Here is a 19,610-nt window from a genome sequence, read left to right on the forward strand (position 1 = left end):
CACACTGCTTGAAAATCACTGTGTTAGAGTTTCAAAGAGAAAAACCCATATCCGCTTCACCTCCTCTTATGCCTTTAACAGTCGGTTCATATGCAGTAGAAGATGAAGTTTCATAGAAAACTACAGAGAATGATGTAGAAGATGATAAGAGGAATAGCTATCTGAGGACCCAATCCTATCCAAATTTCCAGTGCTGGTGCAGTTGTGCCAGTGGGGTGAGCGCTGCATCCTGTGGTGGAGGGGCAGTCACTGGGGCCTTCTCAAGGTATGGGAACATTTGTTCCCTTACCACGGGGCTGCATTGTCGCTACACTGGAGCTGGACAGTTGGACAGGATTGGGCCCTGAGTTACAGAAGTTATAAAATGTGATAGGTGTACATCTGCAGATGGAATTCTCAAAGTATGTGATGCCAAATCTCTGATAAAGTTTGCAACTTGTTTTAGACCCATGCACCTCCCACACTCTAATTATGACTCTAAGGGCCACACTCAACATATATCCAAACATACGATTCAAGCATGATTCCAATTTGGTTTGAGAGAATTGACCCTTCTGAGGCATATTCCCACATCAGGGGGCAATGTTTAAAACAATGAGATGGAAAAGGGAACCTCCCCCTTCCTACACAGCTTAGTCCCAGCTGGGGCCACTGCTCCAATCAGCCGGCTTTACATTTTAAAAAAAGAGCTTCCAGTTGAAAGCACATTTAAATTGCACATGATTGCATGCACATCTAGTGTGGCCCATATTATGATGAAGAGCAATTCCAGAATCTGGCAGAGCCTTTGCTGTTGAGCCTTCATTTTGTTCTGCAGCACATATCAGGTGACTACAGCCTTCACACTATACTCCAATGGTGTAGAAATGAATACATGTTGGAGAAGGGCATGTGCTTGAAGCCCCAAAGAAACCTCCATGCATTGATAGAAACTATGGGCTTGCATTATAAGGCTATGAACATTTTTATAGGGCACAGCCAGTGCATTAAAACCTACTGCAAATAAATGTATGTGTATAGCTGTTTGTGTACAAGTTCTGGTCAATTCATGAGGACAAGGGGCAAGGCCAATGCAATGAGTGATCTCATCCCCCCCCCCAATTCATGCAATCATTTTTGCCTTGATCAACCTTCTCTATATAATTAATTGTTATCTCCATGCTAGGCAAAGCCTCAACTATTTATTCCTCCATATCCAGTGGTTATTAGGTAGACAAGGCTGTGATAATTTTTTGGCTGATGGGCAAGCCTACCTTAAGGGAACAACCTCAATTGAATATTTCTTCATTCCCATGAACAAGTAAAGAAAAGTAAGAACACTTCAAGAGTTGAGAGTTTATTAGTACAGAACTGGAACCTGAACAAAGGAGTCCTAAGTGTCAAACAGAATAATAATTCAGGATAATTTAATGGCAGCAGAGAAGATGAAGACAGATACATCAGATTAAGAGAGACAAAACATATACATGTACTTTTTTGCTTTGTAATCCAAAAAGAACCACAAACCAATACTCATGGTCAAGTACTAACAAAACACAATATTATTCTGGGTTTCCAGAACTAAGGAGTAGAAGCCATTTCTTCTCCATCTAATACCCTTCTTCCTGGAAGTTTCCTTCGGGATTGAAAAAGTGAATTTAAAGGAAAGCAGTTTTAGAAATTAGCTAGGTAGGCACTTCAGAAATTCTTGCAATGCAGTAAAATTCATGTTGTGTCTCTAATGGTTTTTATTATTTTTTTCTTAATGTATGACTAGGTTGTGTGGAGACCAGTAATTTGGGGAATAGGAATGCAATTTGTCCTTGGACTAATAACGTTGAGGACAAAAGTTGGATTTGATGCATTTGACTGGCTTGGTGGGCAAGTGCAGGTAAGTCCTACATGAAATATATATTAAAAATATACAACATTAATCTAATATATATATATTTTTACTGTAAGTAACAAGAATTAAGTGGGTGTCTACCAGGGAGAAAGAAACTCATATAGGTTGCTGTACTTGAGAGGATCCCAGAGTGGGGTTACCATAGGGGCTGACAGGAAGCAGAAAATTGGGTGCAGTATTCAACCTGTGTTGGATGTGTCCATATATATATATGTAAAAACAAAATGGGGAGGGACCCACAAACAAAGAAAAAGAAAAGAAAAAACTACCACTCCCTCTCAGTTACTGACAGTATCAATTCTCCAGCACCAATATAGGGCAGTGATTCCCAAACTGGGAGCCGTAACTCCCCAGGGAGCCACGGAAACCAACCGGGGGGCCATGGAATCCTTGTGGAAAAGGATTTCGCTGCTGCCCTATATAATGTATAAGATTGCAGCCCTAATGGGGAGCCATGGCCAATGACCTAGTAGGTCAAGGGAGCCACCAGTTAAAAAGTTTGGTGCCACTGATATAAGGATAAAAATACAGGCCGACCAGCGAGGGGCCGCATATGCAATGGTTGCAACTGGTCCCTGTCCCTCTCCCCCCCCCAAATCTCCAAAGCCAAGGGAAGCTGTGCTTCCTTCACCTCTGGGGGCTTTTCTGAGCCTCTGTGAGACTCAGAATGGCCAAAATGCGCAAAAAGACAAGACTTCCGGTTTCCTTGGGAAACCGGAAGTAACTTTTTTTTGCCTTGTAAGGCATTTGGAGACCTGGGTGTTAAGTATTCTTATTAACAATCCCTGTATCATCCTAGCAGGCTGGGCCATCAAAGAGTCAATTCCTCCTAACTGAGAGAAAATGTGATGCTTGCTACCTATGCTACTTATAAGCACGTGTATATTTTAAAGAATATTTTTTGCCAAAAAGCATGGAAGTTGTTGAGATTTCCTCTAAGGGAATATTTGTTCCCTTCCCTGGAGATAAGCCTTCACAGTGTGTGTGTGTGTGGGGGGGGGGGGGTAATAGCAAATTTCCTGGCACAGACACACATGGTTGGCAACCTTCAGTCTCGAAAGACTGTGGTATAAGCCTACAGCACCCGGTATTCCCAGGCAGTCTCCCATCCAAGTACTAACCAGGCCTGACCCTGCTTAGCTTCCAAAATGTGCAGGGTAACAGCTGTGTGTGTGTGTGTGTGTGTGTGTGTGTGTGTGTGTGTGTGTGTGTGCAGGGAACAACGACAGCCACTCTTTATAGCCTTCATAGATCTCACAAAGGCTTTCGACCTGGTCAGCAGAGACGGCCTCTTCAAGATTCTCCCCAAGATTGGATGTCCACCCAGGCTCCTCAGCATCATCAGATCTTTCCACAAGGACATGAAGGGCACTGTTGTCTTCGATGGCTCCACATCAGACCCTTTTGACATCCGAAGCGGAGTGAAGCAGGGCTGTGTTCTTGCACCAACCTTGTTTGGGATTTTCTTCACTGTCCTGCTGAAGCAGGCCTTTGGAACTGCAACAGAAGGCATCTATCTCCGGACCAGATCAGACGGAAAGCTCTTCAACCTCTCCAGACTGAGAGCAAAATCCAAAGTCCAGCTGAAATGTCTGCATGACTTCCTCTTTGCCGACGATGCAGCTGTCACTACCCACTCTGCCAAAGATCTCCAGCAGCTCATGGATCGTTTTAGCAAGGCCTGCCAAGATTTTGGACTGACAATCAGCCTGAAGAAAACACAGGTCATGCTTCAGGATGTGGACTCACCTCCCTGCATTACAATCTCTGAGCATGAACTGGAAGTTGTCCTTGACTTTGTGTACCTTGGCTCAACGATCTCCGACACTCATTCTCTCGATACCGAGCTAAACAAGCGCATCGGTAAAGCAGCTACCACGTTTTCCAGACTCACAGAGTCTGGTCCAACAAGAAGCTGACGGAACATACCAAGATCCAGGTCTACAGAGCTTGCGTCCTGAGTACACTTCTGTACTGCAGCGAGTCATGGACTCTTCGCTCACAACAGGAGAGGAAACTGAGCGCTTTCCACATGCGCTGCCTCCGACGCATCCTCGGCATCACCTGGCAGGACAAAGTTCCAAACAACACAGTCCTGGAACGTGCTGGAATCCCTAGCATGTATTCACTGCTGAAACAGAGACGCCTGCGTTGGCTTGGTCATGTCGTGAGAATGGATGATGGCCGGATCCCAAAGGATCTCCTCTATGGAGAACTCGTGCAAGGAAAGCGCCCTACAGGTAGACCACAGCTGCGATACAAGGACATCTGCAAGAGGGATCTGAAGGCCTTAGGGATGGACCTCAACAAGTGGGAAACCCTGGCCTCTGAGCGGCCCGCTTGTTGGCAGGCTGTGCAGCATGGCCTTTCCCAGTTTGAAGAGACACTTTGCCAACAGTCTGAGGCTAAGAGGCAAAGAAGGAAGGCCCATAGCCAGGGAGACAGACCAGGGACAGACTGCACTTGCTCCCGGTGTGGAAGGGATTGTCACTCCCGGATTGGCCTTTTCAGCCACACTAGACGCTGTGCCAGAACCACCTTTCAGAGCGCGATACCATAGTCTTTCAAGACTGAAGGTTGCCAATACAATACAATGTGTGTGTGTGTGTGTGTGTGTGTACACAGACACACATGGACAAGCACCATTAGGATCAGGTCCAGGAAGTGGGCTAGGATTTGGCACCTAGTGCTGCTGCCAAAAACACACCCATCACCACCCTGTTTCACCCTCCCCTCGCCCTCATCAGGGCCTCTGAGAGGAATTTTATCAGGGGTACAAAGTTTCTTTGGGCCCCTTTGCAAAGGGGGAGAGTTAAAACAGGGTGGAGATAGCGGGAAAAGTCTTTGGATCCCAGGTCTAACCACCCTTGTGGCATCGGGAGCTAGATACAATAATAAAGAAAACCAAACACACTCCTAAGTCTTTCTAAAATCTTTTAAACATAGAAAATCATGCAGAAAATTAGTATTGACATATTTGGACCCAAACTAGAACGGGAAATGTCCTGTGTGTACCAAAACTTGCTTCTGCAGCAGCTGTAGTCTTGCATGTATGTTCCTGAGCTCCTCTACACTCCTTCATGGTAAGCAGATCCACAAGTCAAAGAGCTACTGTAGCAGGCCAGTTTCCTCCCAGATTTGACACTGTGTTAAGGAGTGTCATGTACACGTTCCTCAGCCCAGCATATACAGCTTGCCAGTAGCTGCAGCTGCACGCTTGTGGTAGTGTCTCCAGCATCCCATGTGAGCAACAAGTCTGAGTAGGTAGGAAAATATAAGATACCAGGAAATTTCGGGGGCCCCTCCTTTGGCTCCTGGGCCCCCATTTTGATCCTGCGCCCAGGTACAAATTACCTCCTTGACCCTCCTCTCCTAGGCCTGCCTCTTTTATGTAATCAGTTCTATTACTCACATCTCTGGCAATGTTTCTGGCTCTACCAGTTGATCCCTTTTATTATTCTCAGCAAAGCCACCTTTTGAGATATACCTATCAAGACACATGCCAGAGATTTCAAGGTGACAGAGTAAAGCAATTAGCACAGAATCACCCATGGGTATGTGTATGTGTGAGATAACTATGCATTTTAATTTTCTTTTAGACTTTCTTGGGATACACAGATGCTGGAGCGGAGTTTGTGTTTGGTAAAAAATATACCGATCATTTCTTTGCCTTCAAGGTAAGTAGTTGTTGCAGTGGCATACCTAGAGGGGATGCAAAGCTAGAGGGGGTTTTGCAGGGATCCTCACTGCAGTATGCATGTGGCCCCTCTCCCTCCCCTTCGGAGCAATTCGGGGTTGTGGGAGCAAAATGGAGGTGAATGTTACTGAGTTGTTGCTTATTTTGTATCTGGCATATAATTAGATAAACAAGACAGGTTAGAAACCGCTTTTTAGCTATGACTTATAATGTATAAGTCCGATTTTCATCATGTGACACACTGACGAGGTGCTGAAGATGTCAAGGCACACCATCAGTTGTTTGACAATTGACAAGACACATCAGACTGCTGATGGAGGGTTGTGGCTCAAATTCTCCAATGACCCTGCTAATAAATGACCCTCCCCCAAATTCCAACGGCTCACCATTCATGGCATACCAATGTGCCATGGGACACTGATTGAAAATCACTGACAGAGTATATACATTGTTAGCAGCTGAATATTCTAGGGTGTTTCAATGAATATTTAGTTCTATACCAGGGTTTTTCAAACTGGGGCGTCGCGACGCCCCAGCCTGTGAGTCCTGGCCTCTGTCCCCTTAAGGGGTGGGGGCAGCCTGGAGGCAGGGAGGAAGCAGCGGCTCGATCCCCAGGATTGCACCGCCCAGGGGGGCTGCAGGGGCTTGGGTGCACTTACCCAAGCCTCCTGCAGCCTCCCCAGGCTGCGGGAAGCTCGGCGCAACCTGCAGCAGGGCTCCCTGCAGCAGTGAAAGTAAATGCGGAGCAATCATGCTCCACTTCTGCTTTAGCGGAGGCAGGGCACCATCTTTCCGCATCTACTTTCACTGCTGCGGGGAGCCCTACTGCAGGTCGCACCGGGCTCCCCGCAGCCTAGGGAGGCTGCAGGAGGCTTGGGTAAGTGCACCGAAGCCCCTGCAGCCCCCCTGGGCGGTGCGAACCTGGGGATCGCTCCGCTGCCTCCCCCTGCCCCTGCTGCCTCCCCCCCACCACTCACGCTAGTACTTAGTGGCTCTCAAACTCTCCCAGAGAGTTTGAGAACCACTGTTCTACACCATGGCAGAATTGTTAAATACCATCACTATCTTCCAAAAGCTAAGTTCTCTGCTTGCAGCTGCATCACATTTCCATCCAGCTCAAAATGCAAGTGTAGTACATGATTCATTTTCTCAGTAAAGGATTTCCATGAAAGAAGGTGAGGTTAAGCAACTGAAATGGTAGGAAAGGAGCCCAGCTCTATGCATATGCAAAGATAACACAATTGGAGCGATCTCCCTGTGATGCAGTGTCACGCCACTTTTGTGTGTGCTCCATTTGGGTTTCCCTGTTCATTTGCTGCCAGGAATAGATCAGGTAAATAAGGCCCAAGCAGCTGGTTCTGCTCGAGCGCATGGGAATGTGTTCCTTGCACTACAGGGAAACATCTCCCGTGGGTGAGAGTGTATGATTCCCCAGTGCCTTTAAATGTCACATTCACCTTTTCCAACAGGTAAACCTGCAAGATGCTGTTAAAGGCACAGGGCCGTTGTCAGGAAGGGGGGATAGAGAGCTGGTGTGGTGTTGTGGCTAAGAGCCCATATTGCAGATCAGAACTTCCCCAGTGTGAGGATGCAATCCTATTGAAACTTACCTGAAAGTAAGCCCCATTGACTTTAATGGGACTTACTTCTGAGTAGACATGCATAAGATTGGGCTCTGAATCTTATCTCATTAGGTTGCCTTAGACTAGCCAATCTCTCTCACCCTCAGCTGCAATAAAGGAAAGATAATACTTGCCTAATAGAGTTGTTGTAAGAACTACATGTAGTACTAATATCGAGTATTACTATTAAAAATGATGGCAAGCTTAGTTTGTGGAAACATTATAGGCAGAGGCTGGAGCAATGGATTTAGAGATGGGAGGCCCAAATTCACACTCAGCCCCAGTATTTACTGGATAGTTTTGAGCACCAGATTGTTTTCTTTGTTTATTATATTTGTATGCCTCCTCGCTTCCATATTGGAATTTAAGGCAGTAGTACATATGGGGTTGTACCAAACATGCTACCATACATCCTGATGATTTTTAAGGAACAAGTTTCAAAAAGAAGGATCTGAAATGACTGGATGATTTTCAAGAGCTTTCAAAGAAGGTCTCTCCAAAGCGTGTCCTAAAGCTTGCCAGTGGAGATAATAAATCTCTCTCCAAGCTCTTATCCATTGTTATCTTTCTTGGAAAGAGCTTAGCAATACTTGACCCCTTTGGAAGGGCATGTTGCCTGGCAACCAATCTTTTACATCCTGCTGCTTTTTCTACAGAGGTGACCTGTAGAGCAATTAGAGCTCTCCCAAAGCTCTTGGTCCTCTTCCGTGGAGGAGAAGGCTCAGGTCCACTTCCTATACACTTTTACATATACTGAACATCAAGTAACAAAAAACCTTCAAAGAAGAATTCTGTGTAACTTAAGCTGTTTTCCCTAGAAATGTATCAGGTAGCACATATTTTAACAGCATGTTAAAATGCTTATTCAGAAACTCTGTTATGTTCAGTGATATCTGCTCCCAAGAAAGGACTGCATAGGATTGCAAAGTTAGTCAATCCCTCTGAAAGGGGTGTTATCCCTATATTATCTGCAAGATGTTTATAACCTTTTCATACACAATACAGTGAGCCCCTGGTATCCATGGGGGATCTGTTCCAGGACCTTCTGAGGCTACAGATTTCCGTGGATCATCAAATCCATGGTCAACCGTCACAGAACCTCCTGGATATGATCAGAATTGTCTTCTAGTCATGTCCAAGGCATTTCCGGTTGCCTTCGGAAGGTCCTTGAGGCCATCAGGCCACGGAGTTGGCACTGGAACCTGCACTGAGTCACATCCATGGATGCCAAACCCTCAGATATGGAGGGACCACTGTATTACAGGATTTGTGCAGTATATCTGAAAACACACACACACACACACACACACACACACACACACACACACACACACACACACACACACACACACACACAGAGGGGGGGGCTTCTGTACCTTATTTCCATATTTTGTTAAGAATCATGTTCAAATGAGGATGGAGGGATCTGCATTCAAGATTGAAATAAGACCACAGTGTTCACTTCTGAAAGCTTAGAACTGTTAGATTAACAACAGTACCTAAAATTTAGTCAGCATGAACCATCCATTTGAAAAAAATGCAGCACTGTAATTATCAGGAGAACATCCACAGGTGTACACCAGTTAAGAAAGAACTTATGGGTCCCTGGGGGATGATCAAATGCCCACTCAGCACTGTGCCATGTGAGAGAACAAGCAAAGATTTCTCCCAAAACTCCTAACAACATGTTCTCTGTAAAGTGTGAAACCCATGATCATAAAGCTGATCTTACCACTCAGTCATTTATGTTCAAGTAAATGCCAGACTTCTGTCCAGTGAACTGAGGATGTTTTCTAATGCTTGCAAAGTAGTTTCTGGGGAATATTTTATGGTATAATAGCAGCAGGTTGATTTTTTAAAAAAAAAAAAATACAAGCGATTGAGCTCCTTAAATGTTTGCATCCATTTGAGGATACAAATGTTCACATTCTGATATCTGCTGACTAGAGGTGTTTGAAAATTGAGTTTGAAAATGGGGTTATTTTACTCGGAAGTAAGTATTGTGTTTAGCAAGACTTGGGCTGCAATCCTATTTTACTCACCAGAAACAAACACCTCTACTGATGGCACAATTTCTAAACACAGAAGAAAGAACACTTAGCAGTGCAATCCAACTCAGAAGTAAGTCCCATTGTATTCAATGGGGCTTACTCCAGGAAAGCATGTGTAGAATAGCAGCCTAAATTTTTCCCTCAGATCAGTGCTGGTCCCTTCAGAAGCTGCTGTTATGAGCTCCCCTGACATGAGCTCTCTTCTTGTTCCTTCCTCTCAGGACATGCACAAATCTTAAATTGCCCCTGGGAAAGTGGAAGAGAAGCTGCCTATTTTTCCAGAAAAATTGTAGGAATGAAATGTTCAATGTTATAAATTCATTATCTGTGCTGCTTTGTGTTTTTATCTATGCTGCATTCTGTCTATGAAGAGCACTTTTTCACTAGGTATATGTGTACTTCACAGTTTTAAAAAATTTGCCACTTTGTAGAGGTTTAACCAACACTTATCTCCTTTTTTAAACCTAGATTCCTCCCAGGATTCCTGCCATACAGGAGATGATCAATCCCTGTGCTCTCAAAGTGAAATTTTGCCAAACATTCCCCATTTAATTTAAAGAAAGGCAAAGGCATTGCTCATTACCTGTCAGTCTCAAGATCACAAACCTTCACATTCTTTTAAACCACAGTGTTTGTCATTCTGCCTCACCAAACAAGGATGGAGTGTATCAGAAGGAATTTGATTTTACAGACACTCTATGTTCCTGCTCACTCTTGCACAGTTCCAACAATCAAAGGCGTTCTTGAGGAGGATAGCTGGCCCAAAATGAAAAGGAGCAGAAATCTGTGCATTCACTTTAGTCACAGACCCAACACAAATGCACAGAACTTTGGTCTAGTTCACAGCAGTTTGGTAAAACAAACCAGCATTAAAGCATAGGTTCTGATCCTAGTTTGCTCCTTTAGCTTGTGAATAATGGTGGTTTACATGAAAGCAAATGCTTTCACTTTCCTCTTGGGTAGTGTAGCTATGCCCTTGGAACTCATTTTTTTTACTTGGAATTAAAAGAAGGAAAGCACTTGGCAATGGAAGTTATTTTGTGTTGTTTGTCTTCAATTCAGGTACTCCCTATAGTCATTTTCTTCAGCACAGTGATGTCCATGCTTTACCACATTGGATTCATGCAGTGGCTTATTAAAAAGGTAACAAAGACTTGGCTACTTTTCATATACCACGGAAGTGAATGACTAAACTCTCATACTTCTGTGCATTGTCTTATTCATTTATTTAAAATATTTAAACACTACCTTTTTTCGCCCAGACCTAAAGCATTTTATACAGTTATAAAATATAAATGCAGCTAGGAAGCAGTGGATTAGATCTGCTTGCATAATTCTCGTTCATAGTCACCTGACTCAGCGCCAGCACCGCTGGAGGCCCTGGGGCAGAGCACCACACAGAGCCCACATGCTGCTTCCATCCTCTTCCTGATAGTGCCTTGGGTTCTAGTGTCCCTTATCATGTGCAGAATGCCTTTGCCTAAAGACTATCCACATGTGACCTAGAGTATGATGTCCTTCACCTTGTTCTCTGCCTGCCTGCCTGCCAAGGGCAGTAGTGGCTCCATAGAAGTGAGCAGTCTCACCAAGCACCACATTTGACTCCACAGCTTCTTATTAAAGGGCAGATCACCACATGGCTATATGGTATATATCCATTCGTGCTACATGACTCGGGAAAGGGATATAGAAATGGTATGTTAAACCTTTTATGAATGTAGACTAGCTTGAGAACACCACATTAATTCTCCACATTAATACTTTCTTTTCTTAGATTGGCTGGGTAATGCAAATTTCTTTAGGAACAAGTCCAGTTGAGTCTCTCGTTGCAGCTGGCAACATATTTGTGGGACAGGTAAGCTGTGAAATAGAAAAATGAGTTAATAGCCTTAGAGCTCTTGCATTGAAACAGGCCATGTGAGATGTTATTACAGAAAGAGTAAAAATATATGCTCCCATTGGAAACACCAAAATCCAGTAGTAAAGCAGTTCTAGCAAGGTTTTCTGAAGCTTCCAAGAGGTCCGGAGGCTGAAGATTCTGATGAGATCCCCTCCCTTTTCATTTTAGTTGGGAGTGTACAGTTTGTCAATATTGATGTGGGCCCCTCCACATGTGGAACCTGGGGCATGCTCCCCATCACCCCAAGAGCCTTAGTGGTGGTACTTCAGCACTTTTGCACAGGTGCAGTCCACCCACCGGTATGTTTTCATGCCTTCGCAATAGACCAATCTGACTTACGTATCTTCTAACTTCTTGACAAACATCCAGAACAGAATCAGGGACCTCCTGTAGCTCTTCTTCAAAAGGATCCCAGAAAGGAAAGAATATCCCAATCAGGATTCAGCTTCTAGGGGGCTGAACTAATTTAAGATGCTAATTTGAGGGATCTGCTAATGTTTACCAGGTTCCCACAATCAAGTGACCTGGTCAGGTATTTGCTTTGAAACTAGTTTCCATTGAAGATGTTAAACTGATTTGCAGGGAGACACTTTATAAGATATGTGTCTAGACTACAGTGATTATCATTTCAAAGGGACGGATGGACTATAAGGATAAGGAAAGGAAATTGTGTTTATTACGGATAATCACAGGTTTTTCATAGGTAATCTGAAACTGCTGCTGTGGATCCGTTTCCATGAGTGAAATACAATAATATGAGGTTCTACATAGAAGTTATTGGCCTGATTTCTTGTTATTGTATTGTTTTTTGTTGCCTAGACAGAATCTCCTCTCTTGGTGAAGCCTTATTTGCCATACATCACCAAGTCCGAACTTCATGTTATCATGACAGCAGGGTTTGCCACCATTGCTGGAAGTGTCTTAGGAGCATATATCTCTTTTGGGGTAAGAATGGAAACACATCACCTCTTACTATTGTTTGCAGACTATTCCTAACTTCCATTGAATTTGTTTTCTAGGACTAGTAAGCAGAAACATTACATAGAGATTTTGAATGAAATGTTACCTTTTTGCCATTTGAAATGCCAGGTTTCAGCTTCCCACTTGTTGACTGCTTCTGTGATGTCAGCACCAGCAGCTCTGGCTGTCTCCAAACTCTTTTGGCCTGAAACTGAACAGCCCCAGATAACTGCACAACAGGGTACAAGACTGGAAAGGGGGTAAGAAGGTTTATACCTGCTTGACAGAAAGGCATAGCCATAAATGGAAAAAGGCTATATACATAGCTGCTCAGCTACTATACTGGCCAAGGAAATGCTTCTAAACAATTGAGTTCAATTGACATTAGAAAAAATCCCAAACCAATAGATTGAATTCTGAGGATAGTTCAGAAAAGTTGTGCCAGTTCAAATCAAGTTGATTGGGGTGGCAGCATGAAGCATGAGCACAGATGTAGCTGTTTATGCAAACCTCCTTGGCCATGTCACTCCCTACAGTCACAGGTGACCAGTCAATTCTGGACAGCAGTGGTGCAACCTAGAATGCCACCCAATGCCACCATGTATCTGCCGCCTCTGCACAATTACAAACAAAAAAGCAGCTGCTTACTGTGCCCCTCATGCAATTTCTTCATCTGCAGAAATGCAGGACTTCTGGTTTGATTTAAAGGGACAGAGTGAATAAAGGAGCTCCTTCATTCATACAGTCCCTATAAATCACACCGTAAGTCCTGCACTTCCATCTTTCAAGAAACCATGCACGGAGCAAGGTAGGACGTGGGTGGTCCACTTTCCACTTGTTTTTAGTGGGAAGAAAGCAGATCACTCCAGGTCGTATCTGCATAAAGAAGGGTAGGTGACAGTGCTGGCAGACTCAAGCTGAAGGGCACCCTGAATTTGCCACCCCCTCATCCCCACCCCCGTAATATGCTAGTTATGCAGCCCTCATCACCTCACTTAGTGGATGGGCTGCCTTGATTCTGGGTTAACTTGAAGGCACACTGTGGTATATAAATATTATTGTTACAAATTTGCTCTGCAGTGTTTCTGTTTAATTACCTTTCTGATGTTTTTAGAAGAATTGTATCTGTAATTATAGAATTGTTCCTTTTTCTTAACTGGATGTCCTTTAAAATGGAGAAAAGCCACATTTATGTGTACATTTTGTTCTTCTTTTCTGGGTAAAGAGACTCAAAGAACCTGCTGGAAGCTGCCAGCCAAGGTGCTTCTGCCTCTGTCTCCTTGGTGGCAAACATTGCTGCAAACCTGATTGCCTTCCTTGCCTTGCTGTCCTTCTTCAATGCAGTCCTATCTTGGTTGGGCAACATGTTTAACTACCCACAGCTGAGCTTTGAGGTACTGTCCTAGAAGCTTTTAGCTAATACATGATTTCTCCCCCGCCTTTGTTAAAGGAAAAGGATGTAATCTTTCACATAAAGTTAGGTACCCTCAGCAAGCAAAGGTAGAGATGCTGCTCACGACAAACAAATCACCAGGAAGTTGCCATTAGTCCATCAATAGTAGATCAGTGTTGTCCATTTACGCTAACTGGAAGTGACTCTCTTCAATTCAGACAGGGATATTTTTGAACCCTAGCTGGAAGTGCAACCTGGGACCTTCTGCATGCAGATTGTGTGTTCTGCCACTGAGCTATTTCCCCTGCCCCATGACTTGCAGTCAATTGATGCAGTGACTTTCTGTTGCCCCTTCTTCTGTCACTTCTGCCCACTCCTTAAATTCTGCAGTTATACCTTCAACTCATCCCTAGCCTCAGTTCTTGACTTGTTTGCCTCATTTTCCCCATGGGATTCATTCTCCTCATTTTCAGCCCCTGTTCATTCCTTCCATTCAGTATTTTAATCCATTCTTTTCATCTCAACACTTCTGGGATAGCTGGACACTACTGGAGGATTAAATCCATTCTTTCCTCCTCTGCCATCTTCCTGACTGAGCAACCCTTCTATACCACTCTGATCCACACTAGCTTTAGGAATCCTCCCTGCCTCTTCTCTGTCATACTAAGTCCTAACCCACACCCTGGTCTCCACCCAGGACTTTACTTCCTCCTTCAGTAGTAAAACTCATATCATCCACTGTGATCCCTCTTATTTTTCCCCTTCTTTTCCACCTTTTCTTCCTTCATTTCTTTCCCCTCCCAGGTTTGCTATTCTATTGCCCTTGGTAAATAATTCCTAATGCACACTGCCACTGGATGGCCTCCCTTCCCAACTACAAGCTGTTACCACCCCCACTACAACCTGCCTCAACACAAATATGCCACTGTTTTTCCCATTCTCCAAAAATAACCCTTACAACCATCTCCTTTTCCTTCTACCTCTTGCCTCCAAACTCCTGGAGTGTTCCACTTACTACTCCTGTCTTGACTTTCTCTCCTCCACCTCCTTCCCACAATCTGGTTTCCATCTGCTGAAACTGCAAACCTTATCCAAACCTTATCATATCAAAATACCTGTATTTTGACCACTGCAAAACAGTGCCCCCGATCCCCAATTTGGCCAACTGCCCCAGAAGGACACCATGGTCAATGGTGTCAAAAGCTGCTGAGAGGTCCAAAAGGATTAACAAGAACGCACTCCCTCAATCCAGCCCTCGGTGTAGGTCATCCACAGTGACAACCAAGGCTGTCCCTGTCTCAAAGCCAGGCCTGAAGCCAGATTGAAAGGGATCCAGATAATCCACTTCATCCAGGATCCTCTGGAGCTGAGATGCCACTACCCACTTGATCACTTTGCCCAGAAATGGGAGGTTTGAGACTGGTCGATAGCTGTCCAATATAGAGGGGTCCAGAGAAGGTTTTTTTTCAGAAGGGGGGCGAACCACTGCTTGCTTTAATGCCAGAGGCAACAGCCCCTCCCTCAAAGATGAATTTATTTCTCAGCTGCATATGAAATATTTCCCAGCTGCAGTCTTATTAGACACTTGAAAGCAGGTTTATTTTAATTCAGTGGGACTTCTGAGTAAAGATACATGGATTAGGCTGCAACTCAATTCAGCCACACGACAAGCAAATTTTTAGGTAATATCTTCTGTAAAAGCTGGCTGTAGGTTGTCACAATGGCCCAAGATTCCAATATTTCACTTCACTTTATTATGCGGAAAAAACAACATGAGGCATTATATATATATATTACAAGCCCAACCTTATACAAAGCAGGGGGTGAAAATTCACCACATTGCCTCAGGCATAGTGGGAGGTTTGAGCCAGCCTTGTTCCTTTAACAATTGTCCACCAAGTTTTGGTTAGTGTAAGTCACATCTAACACATCTTGGCTACTGTGCTCTGTTCAAAGATACTGTTTCCAGAACAAGCAAATAAGTTACCAATAAGATTTTTGACTTTTTATCTCACCTCCTCTTTTCCTGTGTTTTCTACAGATCATCTGTGCCTATGTTTTCATGCCATTTTCCTTCATGATGGGTGTAGACTGGGAAGACAGTTTCATTGTTGGTGGACTCTTGGGTTACAAGACTTTCTTCAATGAGTTTGTGGCTTATGAACATCTTTCAAAACTGATTGCGCTGAGGAAGAAAGGTGGGGAAATGTACATCAATGGTGTGAAGCAGTATCTGAGTGTGAGTATCCTTACACAAATATTTTTGCTTTACTACATCCAGTTCCTTTATAGAGTCACACCAGATAAAATTAATTTGTGAATTAGAAATAACTTTGGGTAAAATAAGCGTTGTTACAGCATCAGTGTCCTAGTTCCTAAGTTAATCTTTTTCTAACATCCATTTAATTCAATTTTCTCACAGCAGCCAATTTGAACTCTATGACAATATCTTCCACTTAGCAATAGGAGGCAGGGTAAGGAGGAATGAAGGAAAGTTAACACTGCAATGAGTCTATGTTGATTCTTTTTTGTTTTCTTGCCCTTCACAAATAATATTGCCAAGGAATGGCATGAAATAAAATTGCCTCAGAGTCCTTCTTTCCCATATTCATTTGAAAGGAACCTGAAGAGAGCACGGGATCCATAGTGGATTCATACGAATTCTCATATTCATTCATAGCACGGGATCCATAATGGATTCATAGGAATCCTCTCAGAAAATATAACATAATACAGTACTGTATATGGTATATATCAAAGAATATAGGTGACACCTTTAGCAGGTAGAAGGTAAAATTGTGAATGTAAGCCCTTGGACCCATGATCATGACGTGACATGCTTTTCATAGAAGCATTAGCACAAGGCAAACTATATCAGTGCATTTTCCTAATTCAAGAAAAGAAAATCTTTACACATGAAACTGAGGGCCAACCAGGTATGGTGGGGGATGCATGGAATGTCTCCCAAAGGTTTTTGTTTTTATTTTAATGATACTGTGGGAGGGGGAATCTGAATTCAGTTATAGCAGTGTAAAGGGGCAGAGGTGTTTAACTCTTTCTTTATGAACAGTTCTCCTAGTCAAAACTGAGAACTGTTGTTCTTTCTCCAATGGAAGGCTAGGTAGATCCAGCCTATTTTCCACTGCAGCTACAAAGGCAACAGGAAGGCCATTTGGTGAAAATGGCCCCAACAGAAAGGGAACAACACGACATTCCCCTTGTCCCCTTTTGTTCAGACCAAATTTGGAGTTTTATTTATGTAGCGACACATAAATAAAAATTCCACATGCCTCCTGCATCATGTTTACTTTACCCTATGAAAAAACAAGGCTGGACAACATTCTTCATCATACACTTTTGTATTGGGCTGGAGAATATGAGAACCACAGGGCCAAGTCTTAAGTTTTCTGAGACAGGAATGCTAAGGAAGAGAAAATGTAGTTGCTATACCTCTTCCTTGAACTGTCAGATCAAGTAATGACAGCATTTTCATATGACTGCCTGTGTTGCCTTGACAGTGTTATGGTCAATGAAAGGATCAGTACCACTGCATCTCAGAGCTAAGGCACCAAACGATGGCATCTTTGATATATACTTGGTTCTTGAGAAGGGCTTGGGTTTTTCTCAACCATTTCTAAAATTCAGCTTATATTTTGGGATGTGTCTCACACTTTGAAAAGCCTGAATGTAAGTTTTCTTTGTAAAAAAAAAAAAATGTTTCATTAGGTTCCCTCTGAACCTTGAATCATTTCAGACTGAATCTAAACTGAGGGCTGAGTCATATGACTTTCTTGGAGTAAGTACCAGGATGTGGGCTGCAAGATCTGGGTTTCCATTTTGTCCATGGTGGACATCTGCTTGTTTCACCATGAAGAGATTGAAAGTACACTCTGTGCTTGGACAACATCTTTTACAATAAGCCAAAAAAAAAAAATCACTAGCAACTTGAATATTTTCATCCCACTTCTTTGCACAAAGACTTCCATGAAATGCACTAGTCAGGCTTAGGAAGCCTTGAAAACAAGAGTCACAGCCCAATACCAACTAAATCCCTGGCACGCGCTACACTGCATTTTGTGGGGGTTTTCAGCTGCTGGAGGTCTCCTTGGAGTAAGGAGAAATTTGTCCCCTTGTATCGGGGTAAGTCTCAGCAGCCACCATGGGTCAACTTGGACCTGTGCCAAGAATATCACTGGTACAAGTCCAACTTAAACTTTGCAGGCAGATCAGGCCCAGGAAGAAGATTAGGATTTGGGACACTGCCACTATCAAACATGACTCCTCCCAGGCCCAATCCACCCATCTCCTCCATCTCCTGTCCTCCCCCACCCCACCCATTTCTCACACTGCCCTCCATTCTGCCCTCTGCATGGGCTTACCTGCTCTACTAGGCTCTCGGCACACATGGGAAGGCTCCTGCCTTTCCGCCAGTGTGCCAGCTCCCTTAACTGCTTCAAAGTGCTTTATGGCACTTTTGTGCCAGCCTGTGCCAGCCAAACTCATGTTTCACCAGTGCAGGCCTTGGGTTGGATTGAGCCATCATTAGGAAAAACCCTCTTTTTTCCCTGAAGTGCTTACTTTTGAACCTGTATCCTCTGGTGCTTCTTTGCTGTGATGAACATAAGAACAGCCCCACTGGATCAAACCATAGGCCCATCTAGTCCAGCTTCCTGTATCTCACAGCGGCCAACCAAATGCCCCAGAGAGCACACCATATAACAAGAGACCTGCATCCTGGTGCCCTCTCTTACATCAGGCATTCTGACATAGCCCATTTCTAAAATCAGGAGGTTGCACATGCACATCATGGCTTGTAACCTGTAATGGATTTTTCCTCCAAAAATTTGTCCAATCCCCTTTTAAAGGCATGTAGGCCAGATGCCGTCACCACATCCTGTGGTAATGAGTTCCACAGACCAACCACATGCTGAGTAAAGAAATATTTTCTTTTGTCTGTTCTAACTCTCCCAACACTCAATTTTAGTGGAATGTCAGATATGATAAACTATTCTATGAATCAGCAATTCCAAAACTAGTTTTGAGCATGGTAGTGGTGGCATACTGAAAAAAAGAACCCGGAACATTAAATTTTTTAATTTCATTTGTCCTCAAAGCCCTCTGATAAAACTAGATACAAGTATGTCTCTCAAACAGAGACTGCTGTACTGCATGTCCACCCACACAGCCTGCAACAATGAGGCTTCCTGTCTTTCACCATTTCCAGGAAAATGTAGGCTGAAGGAGGCCTTGAAATGCATTCTCCAGAATGTGCATGAAGCTAGGGAAGATATCTATAAATTACTCTTTAAAAACATGAAGGGGGTCAAATAAGCATCTAATCAACTGAAGCACCATGCTGCTTTCATTGTAAGCAGGGAACAGCAGGCAGGCCAAGGGAAGATACGCTTATATTGCTTTCTCTTGCCTTGGCCCGAGATGATCTCTGTTAATATCAGATTCACTCTGGTGAAGGCAGCATTTGCTTCTGGAGTTGTAAAGCCCAGGGCAGAACAAGCTTCATAAAGTTCTGACTGTGAAAGTATGTTGTATACACATGCCTGATCTCATCTGATCTCGGAAGTTAAGCAGGGTCAGGCCTGGTTAGTACTTGGATGGGAGACCGCTTGGGAATACTGGATGCTGTAGGCTTATACCATAGTCTTTCGAGACTGAAGGTTGCCAACCAGGTTGTATGATTTTGTGTGGTGCCGAGTGGCCTTCTTTGGGCATTTTATGAAATGGTTGAATATTTTTATTTATTTCAATAAGTGATTTGTATCTCTCCATCCCCTCCCAATAATTTTGTGAACTATTTTTGTTGAAAAGCAGTATATAAATATTCATAGGGCCCAATCCTATCCAACTTCCCAGCGCTGATGCAGTCATATGCAACCCTGAAGTAAGGGAACAAATGTCCCCTTACATTGAAGAGGCCACTGTCACTGTCTCCCTACCGCAGGATGCAACACACACCCTGTTGGCACAGCTGCATCAGTGCTGGAAAGGTGGATAAGATTGGACTCTCAATCTTATTCTTATTTGTAATCATCATATACACATCCTGTTGTTGTATCTGGTAAACAAGTTTGGCAAGTTTTTCTG

The 19,610-nt window shown here is 43.7% G+C and overlaps 1 protein-coding gene across 1 annotated transcript in view; it reads left to right on the forward strand.

Moving 5' to 3' along the window:
* SLC28A3 (solute carrier family 28 member 3) overlaps positions 1-19,610 on the forward strand; it is a 70,878-nt gene that overhangs the window by 46,401 nt on the left and 4,867 nt on the right. The window contains exons 7-14 of the mRNA XM_066612570.1: positions 1,757-1,870; positions 5,485-5,562; positions 10,318-10,398; positions 11,030-11,110; positions 11,975-12,100; positions 12,245-12,375; positions 13,341-13,509; positions 15,550-15,747. Coding sequence (XP_066468667.1) covers positions 1,757-1,870; positions 5,485-5,562; positions 10,318-10,398; positions 11,030-11,110; positions 11,975-12,100; positions 12,245-12,375; positions 13,341-13,509; positions 15,550-15,747 — 978 coding nt within the window. The remainder of the gene's footprint in view (positions 1-1,756; positions 1,871-5,484; positions 5,563-10,317; positions 10,399-11,029; positions 11,111-11,974; positions 12,101-12,244; positions 12,376-13,340; positions 13,510-15,549; positions 15,748-19,610) is intronic.

This window comes from Tiliqua scincoides, chromosome 2 (assembly GCF_035046505.1).
Source record: "Tiliqua scincoides isolate rTilSci1 chromosome 2, rTilSci1.hap2, whole genome shotgun sequence".
NCBI lineage: Eukaryota > Metazoa > Chordata > Lepidosauria > Squamata > Scincidae > Tiliqua > Tiliqua scincoides.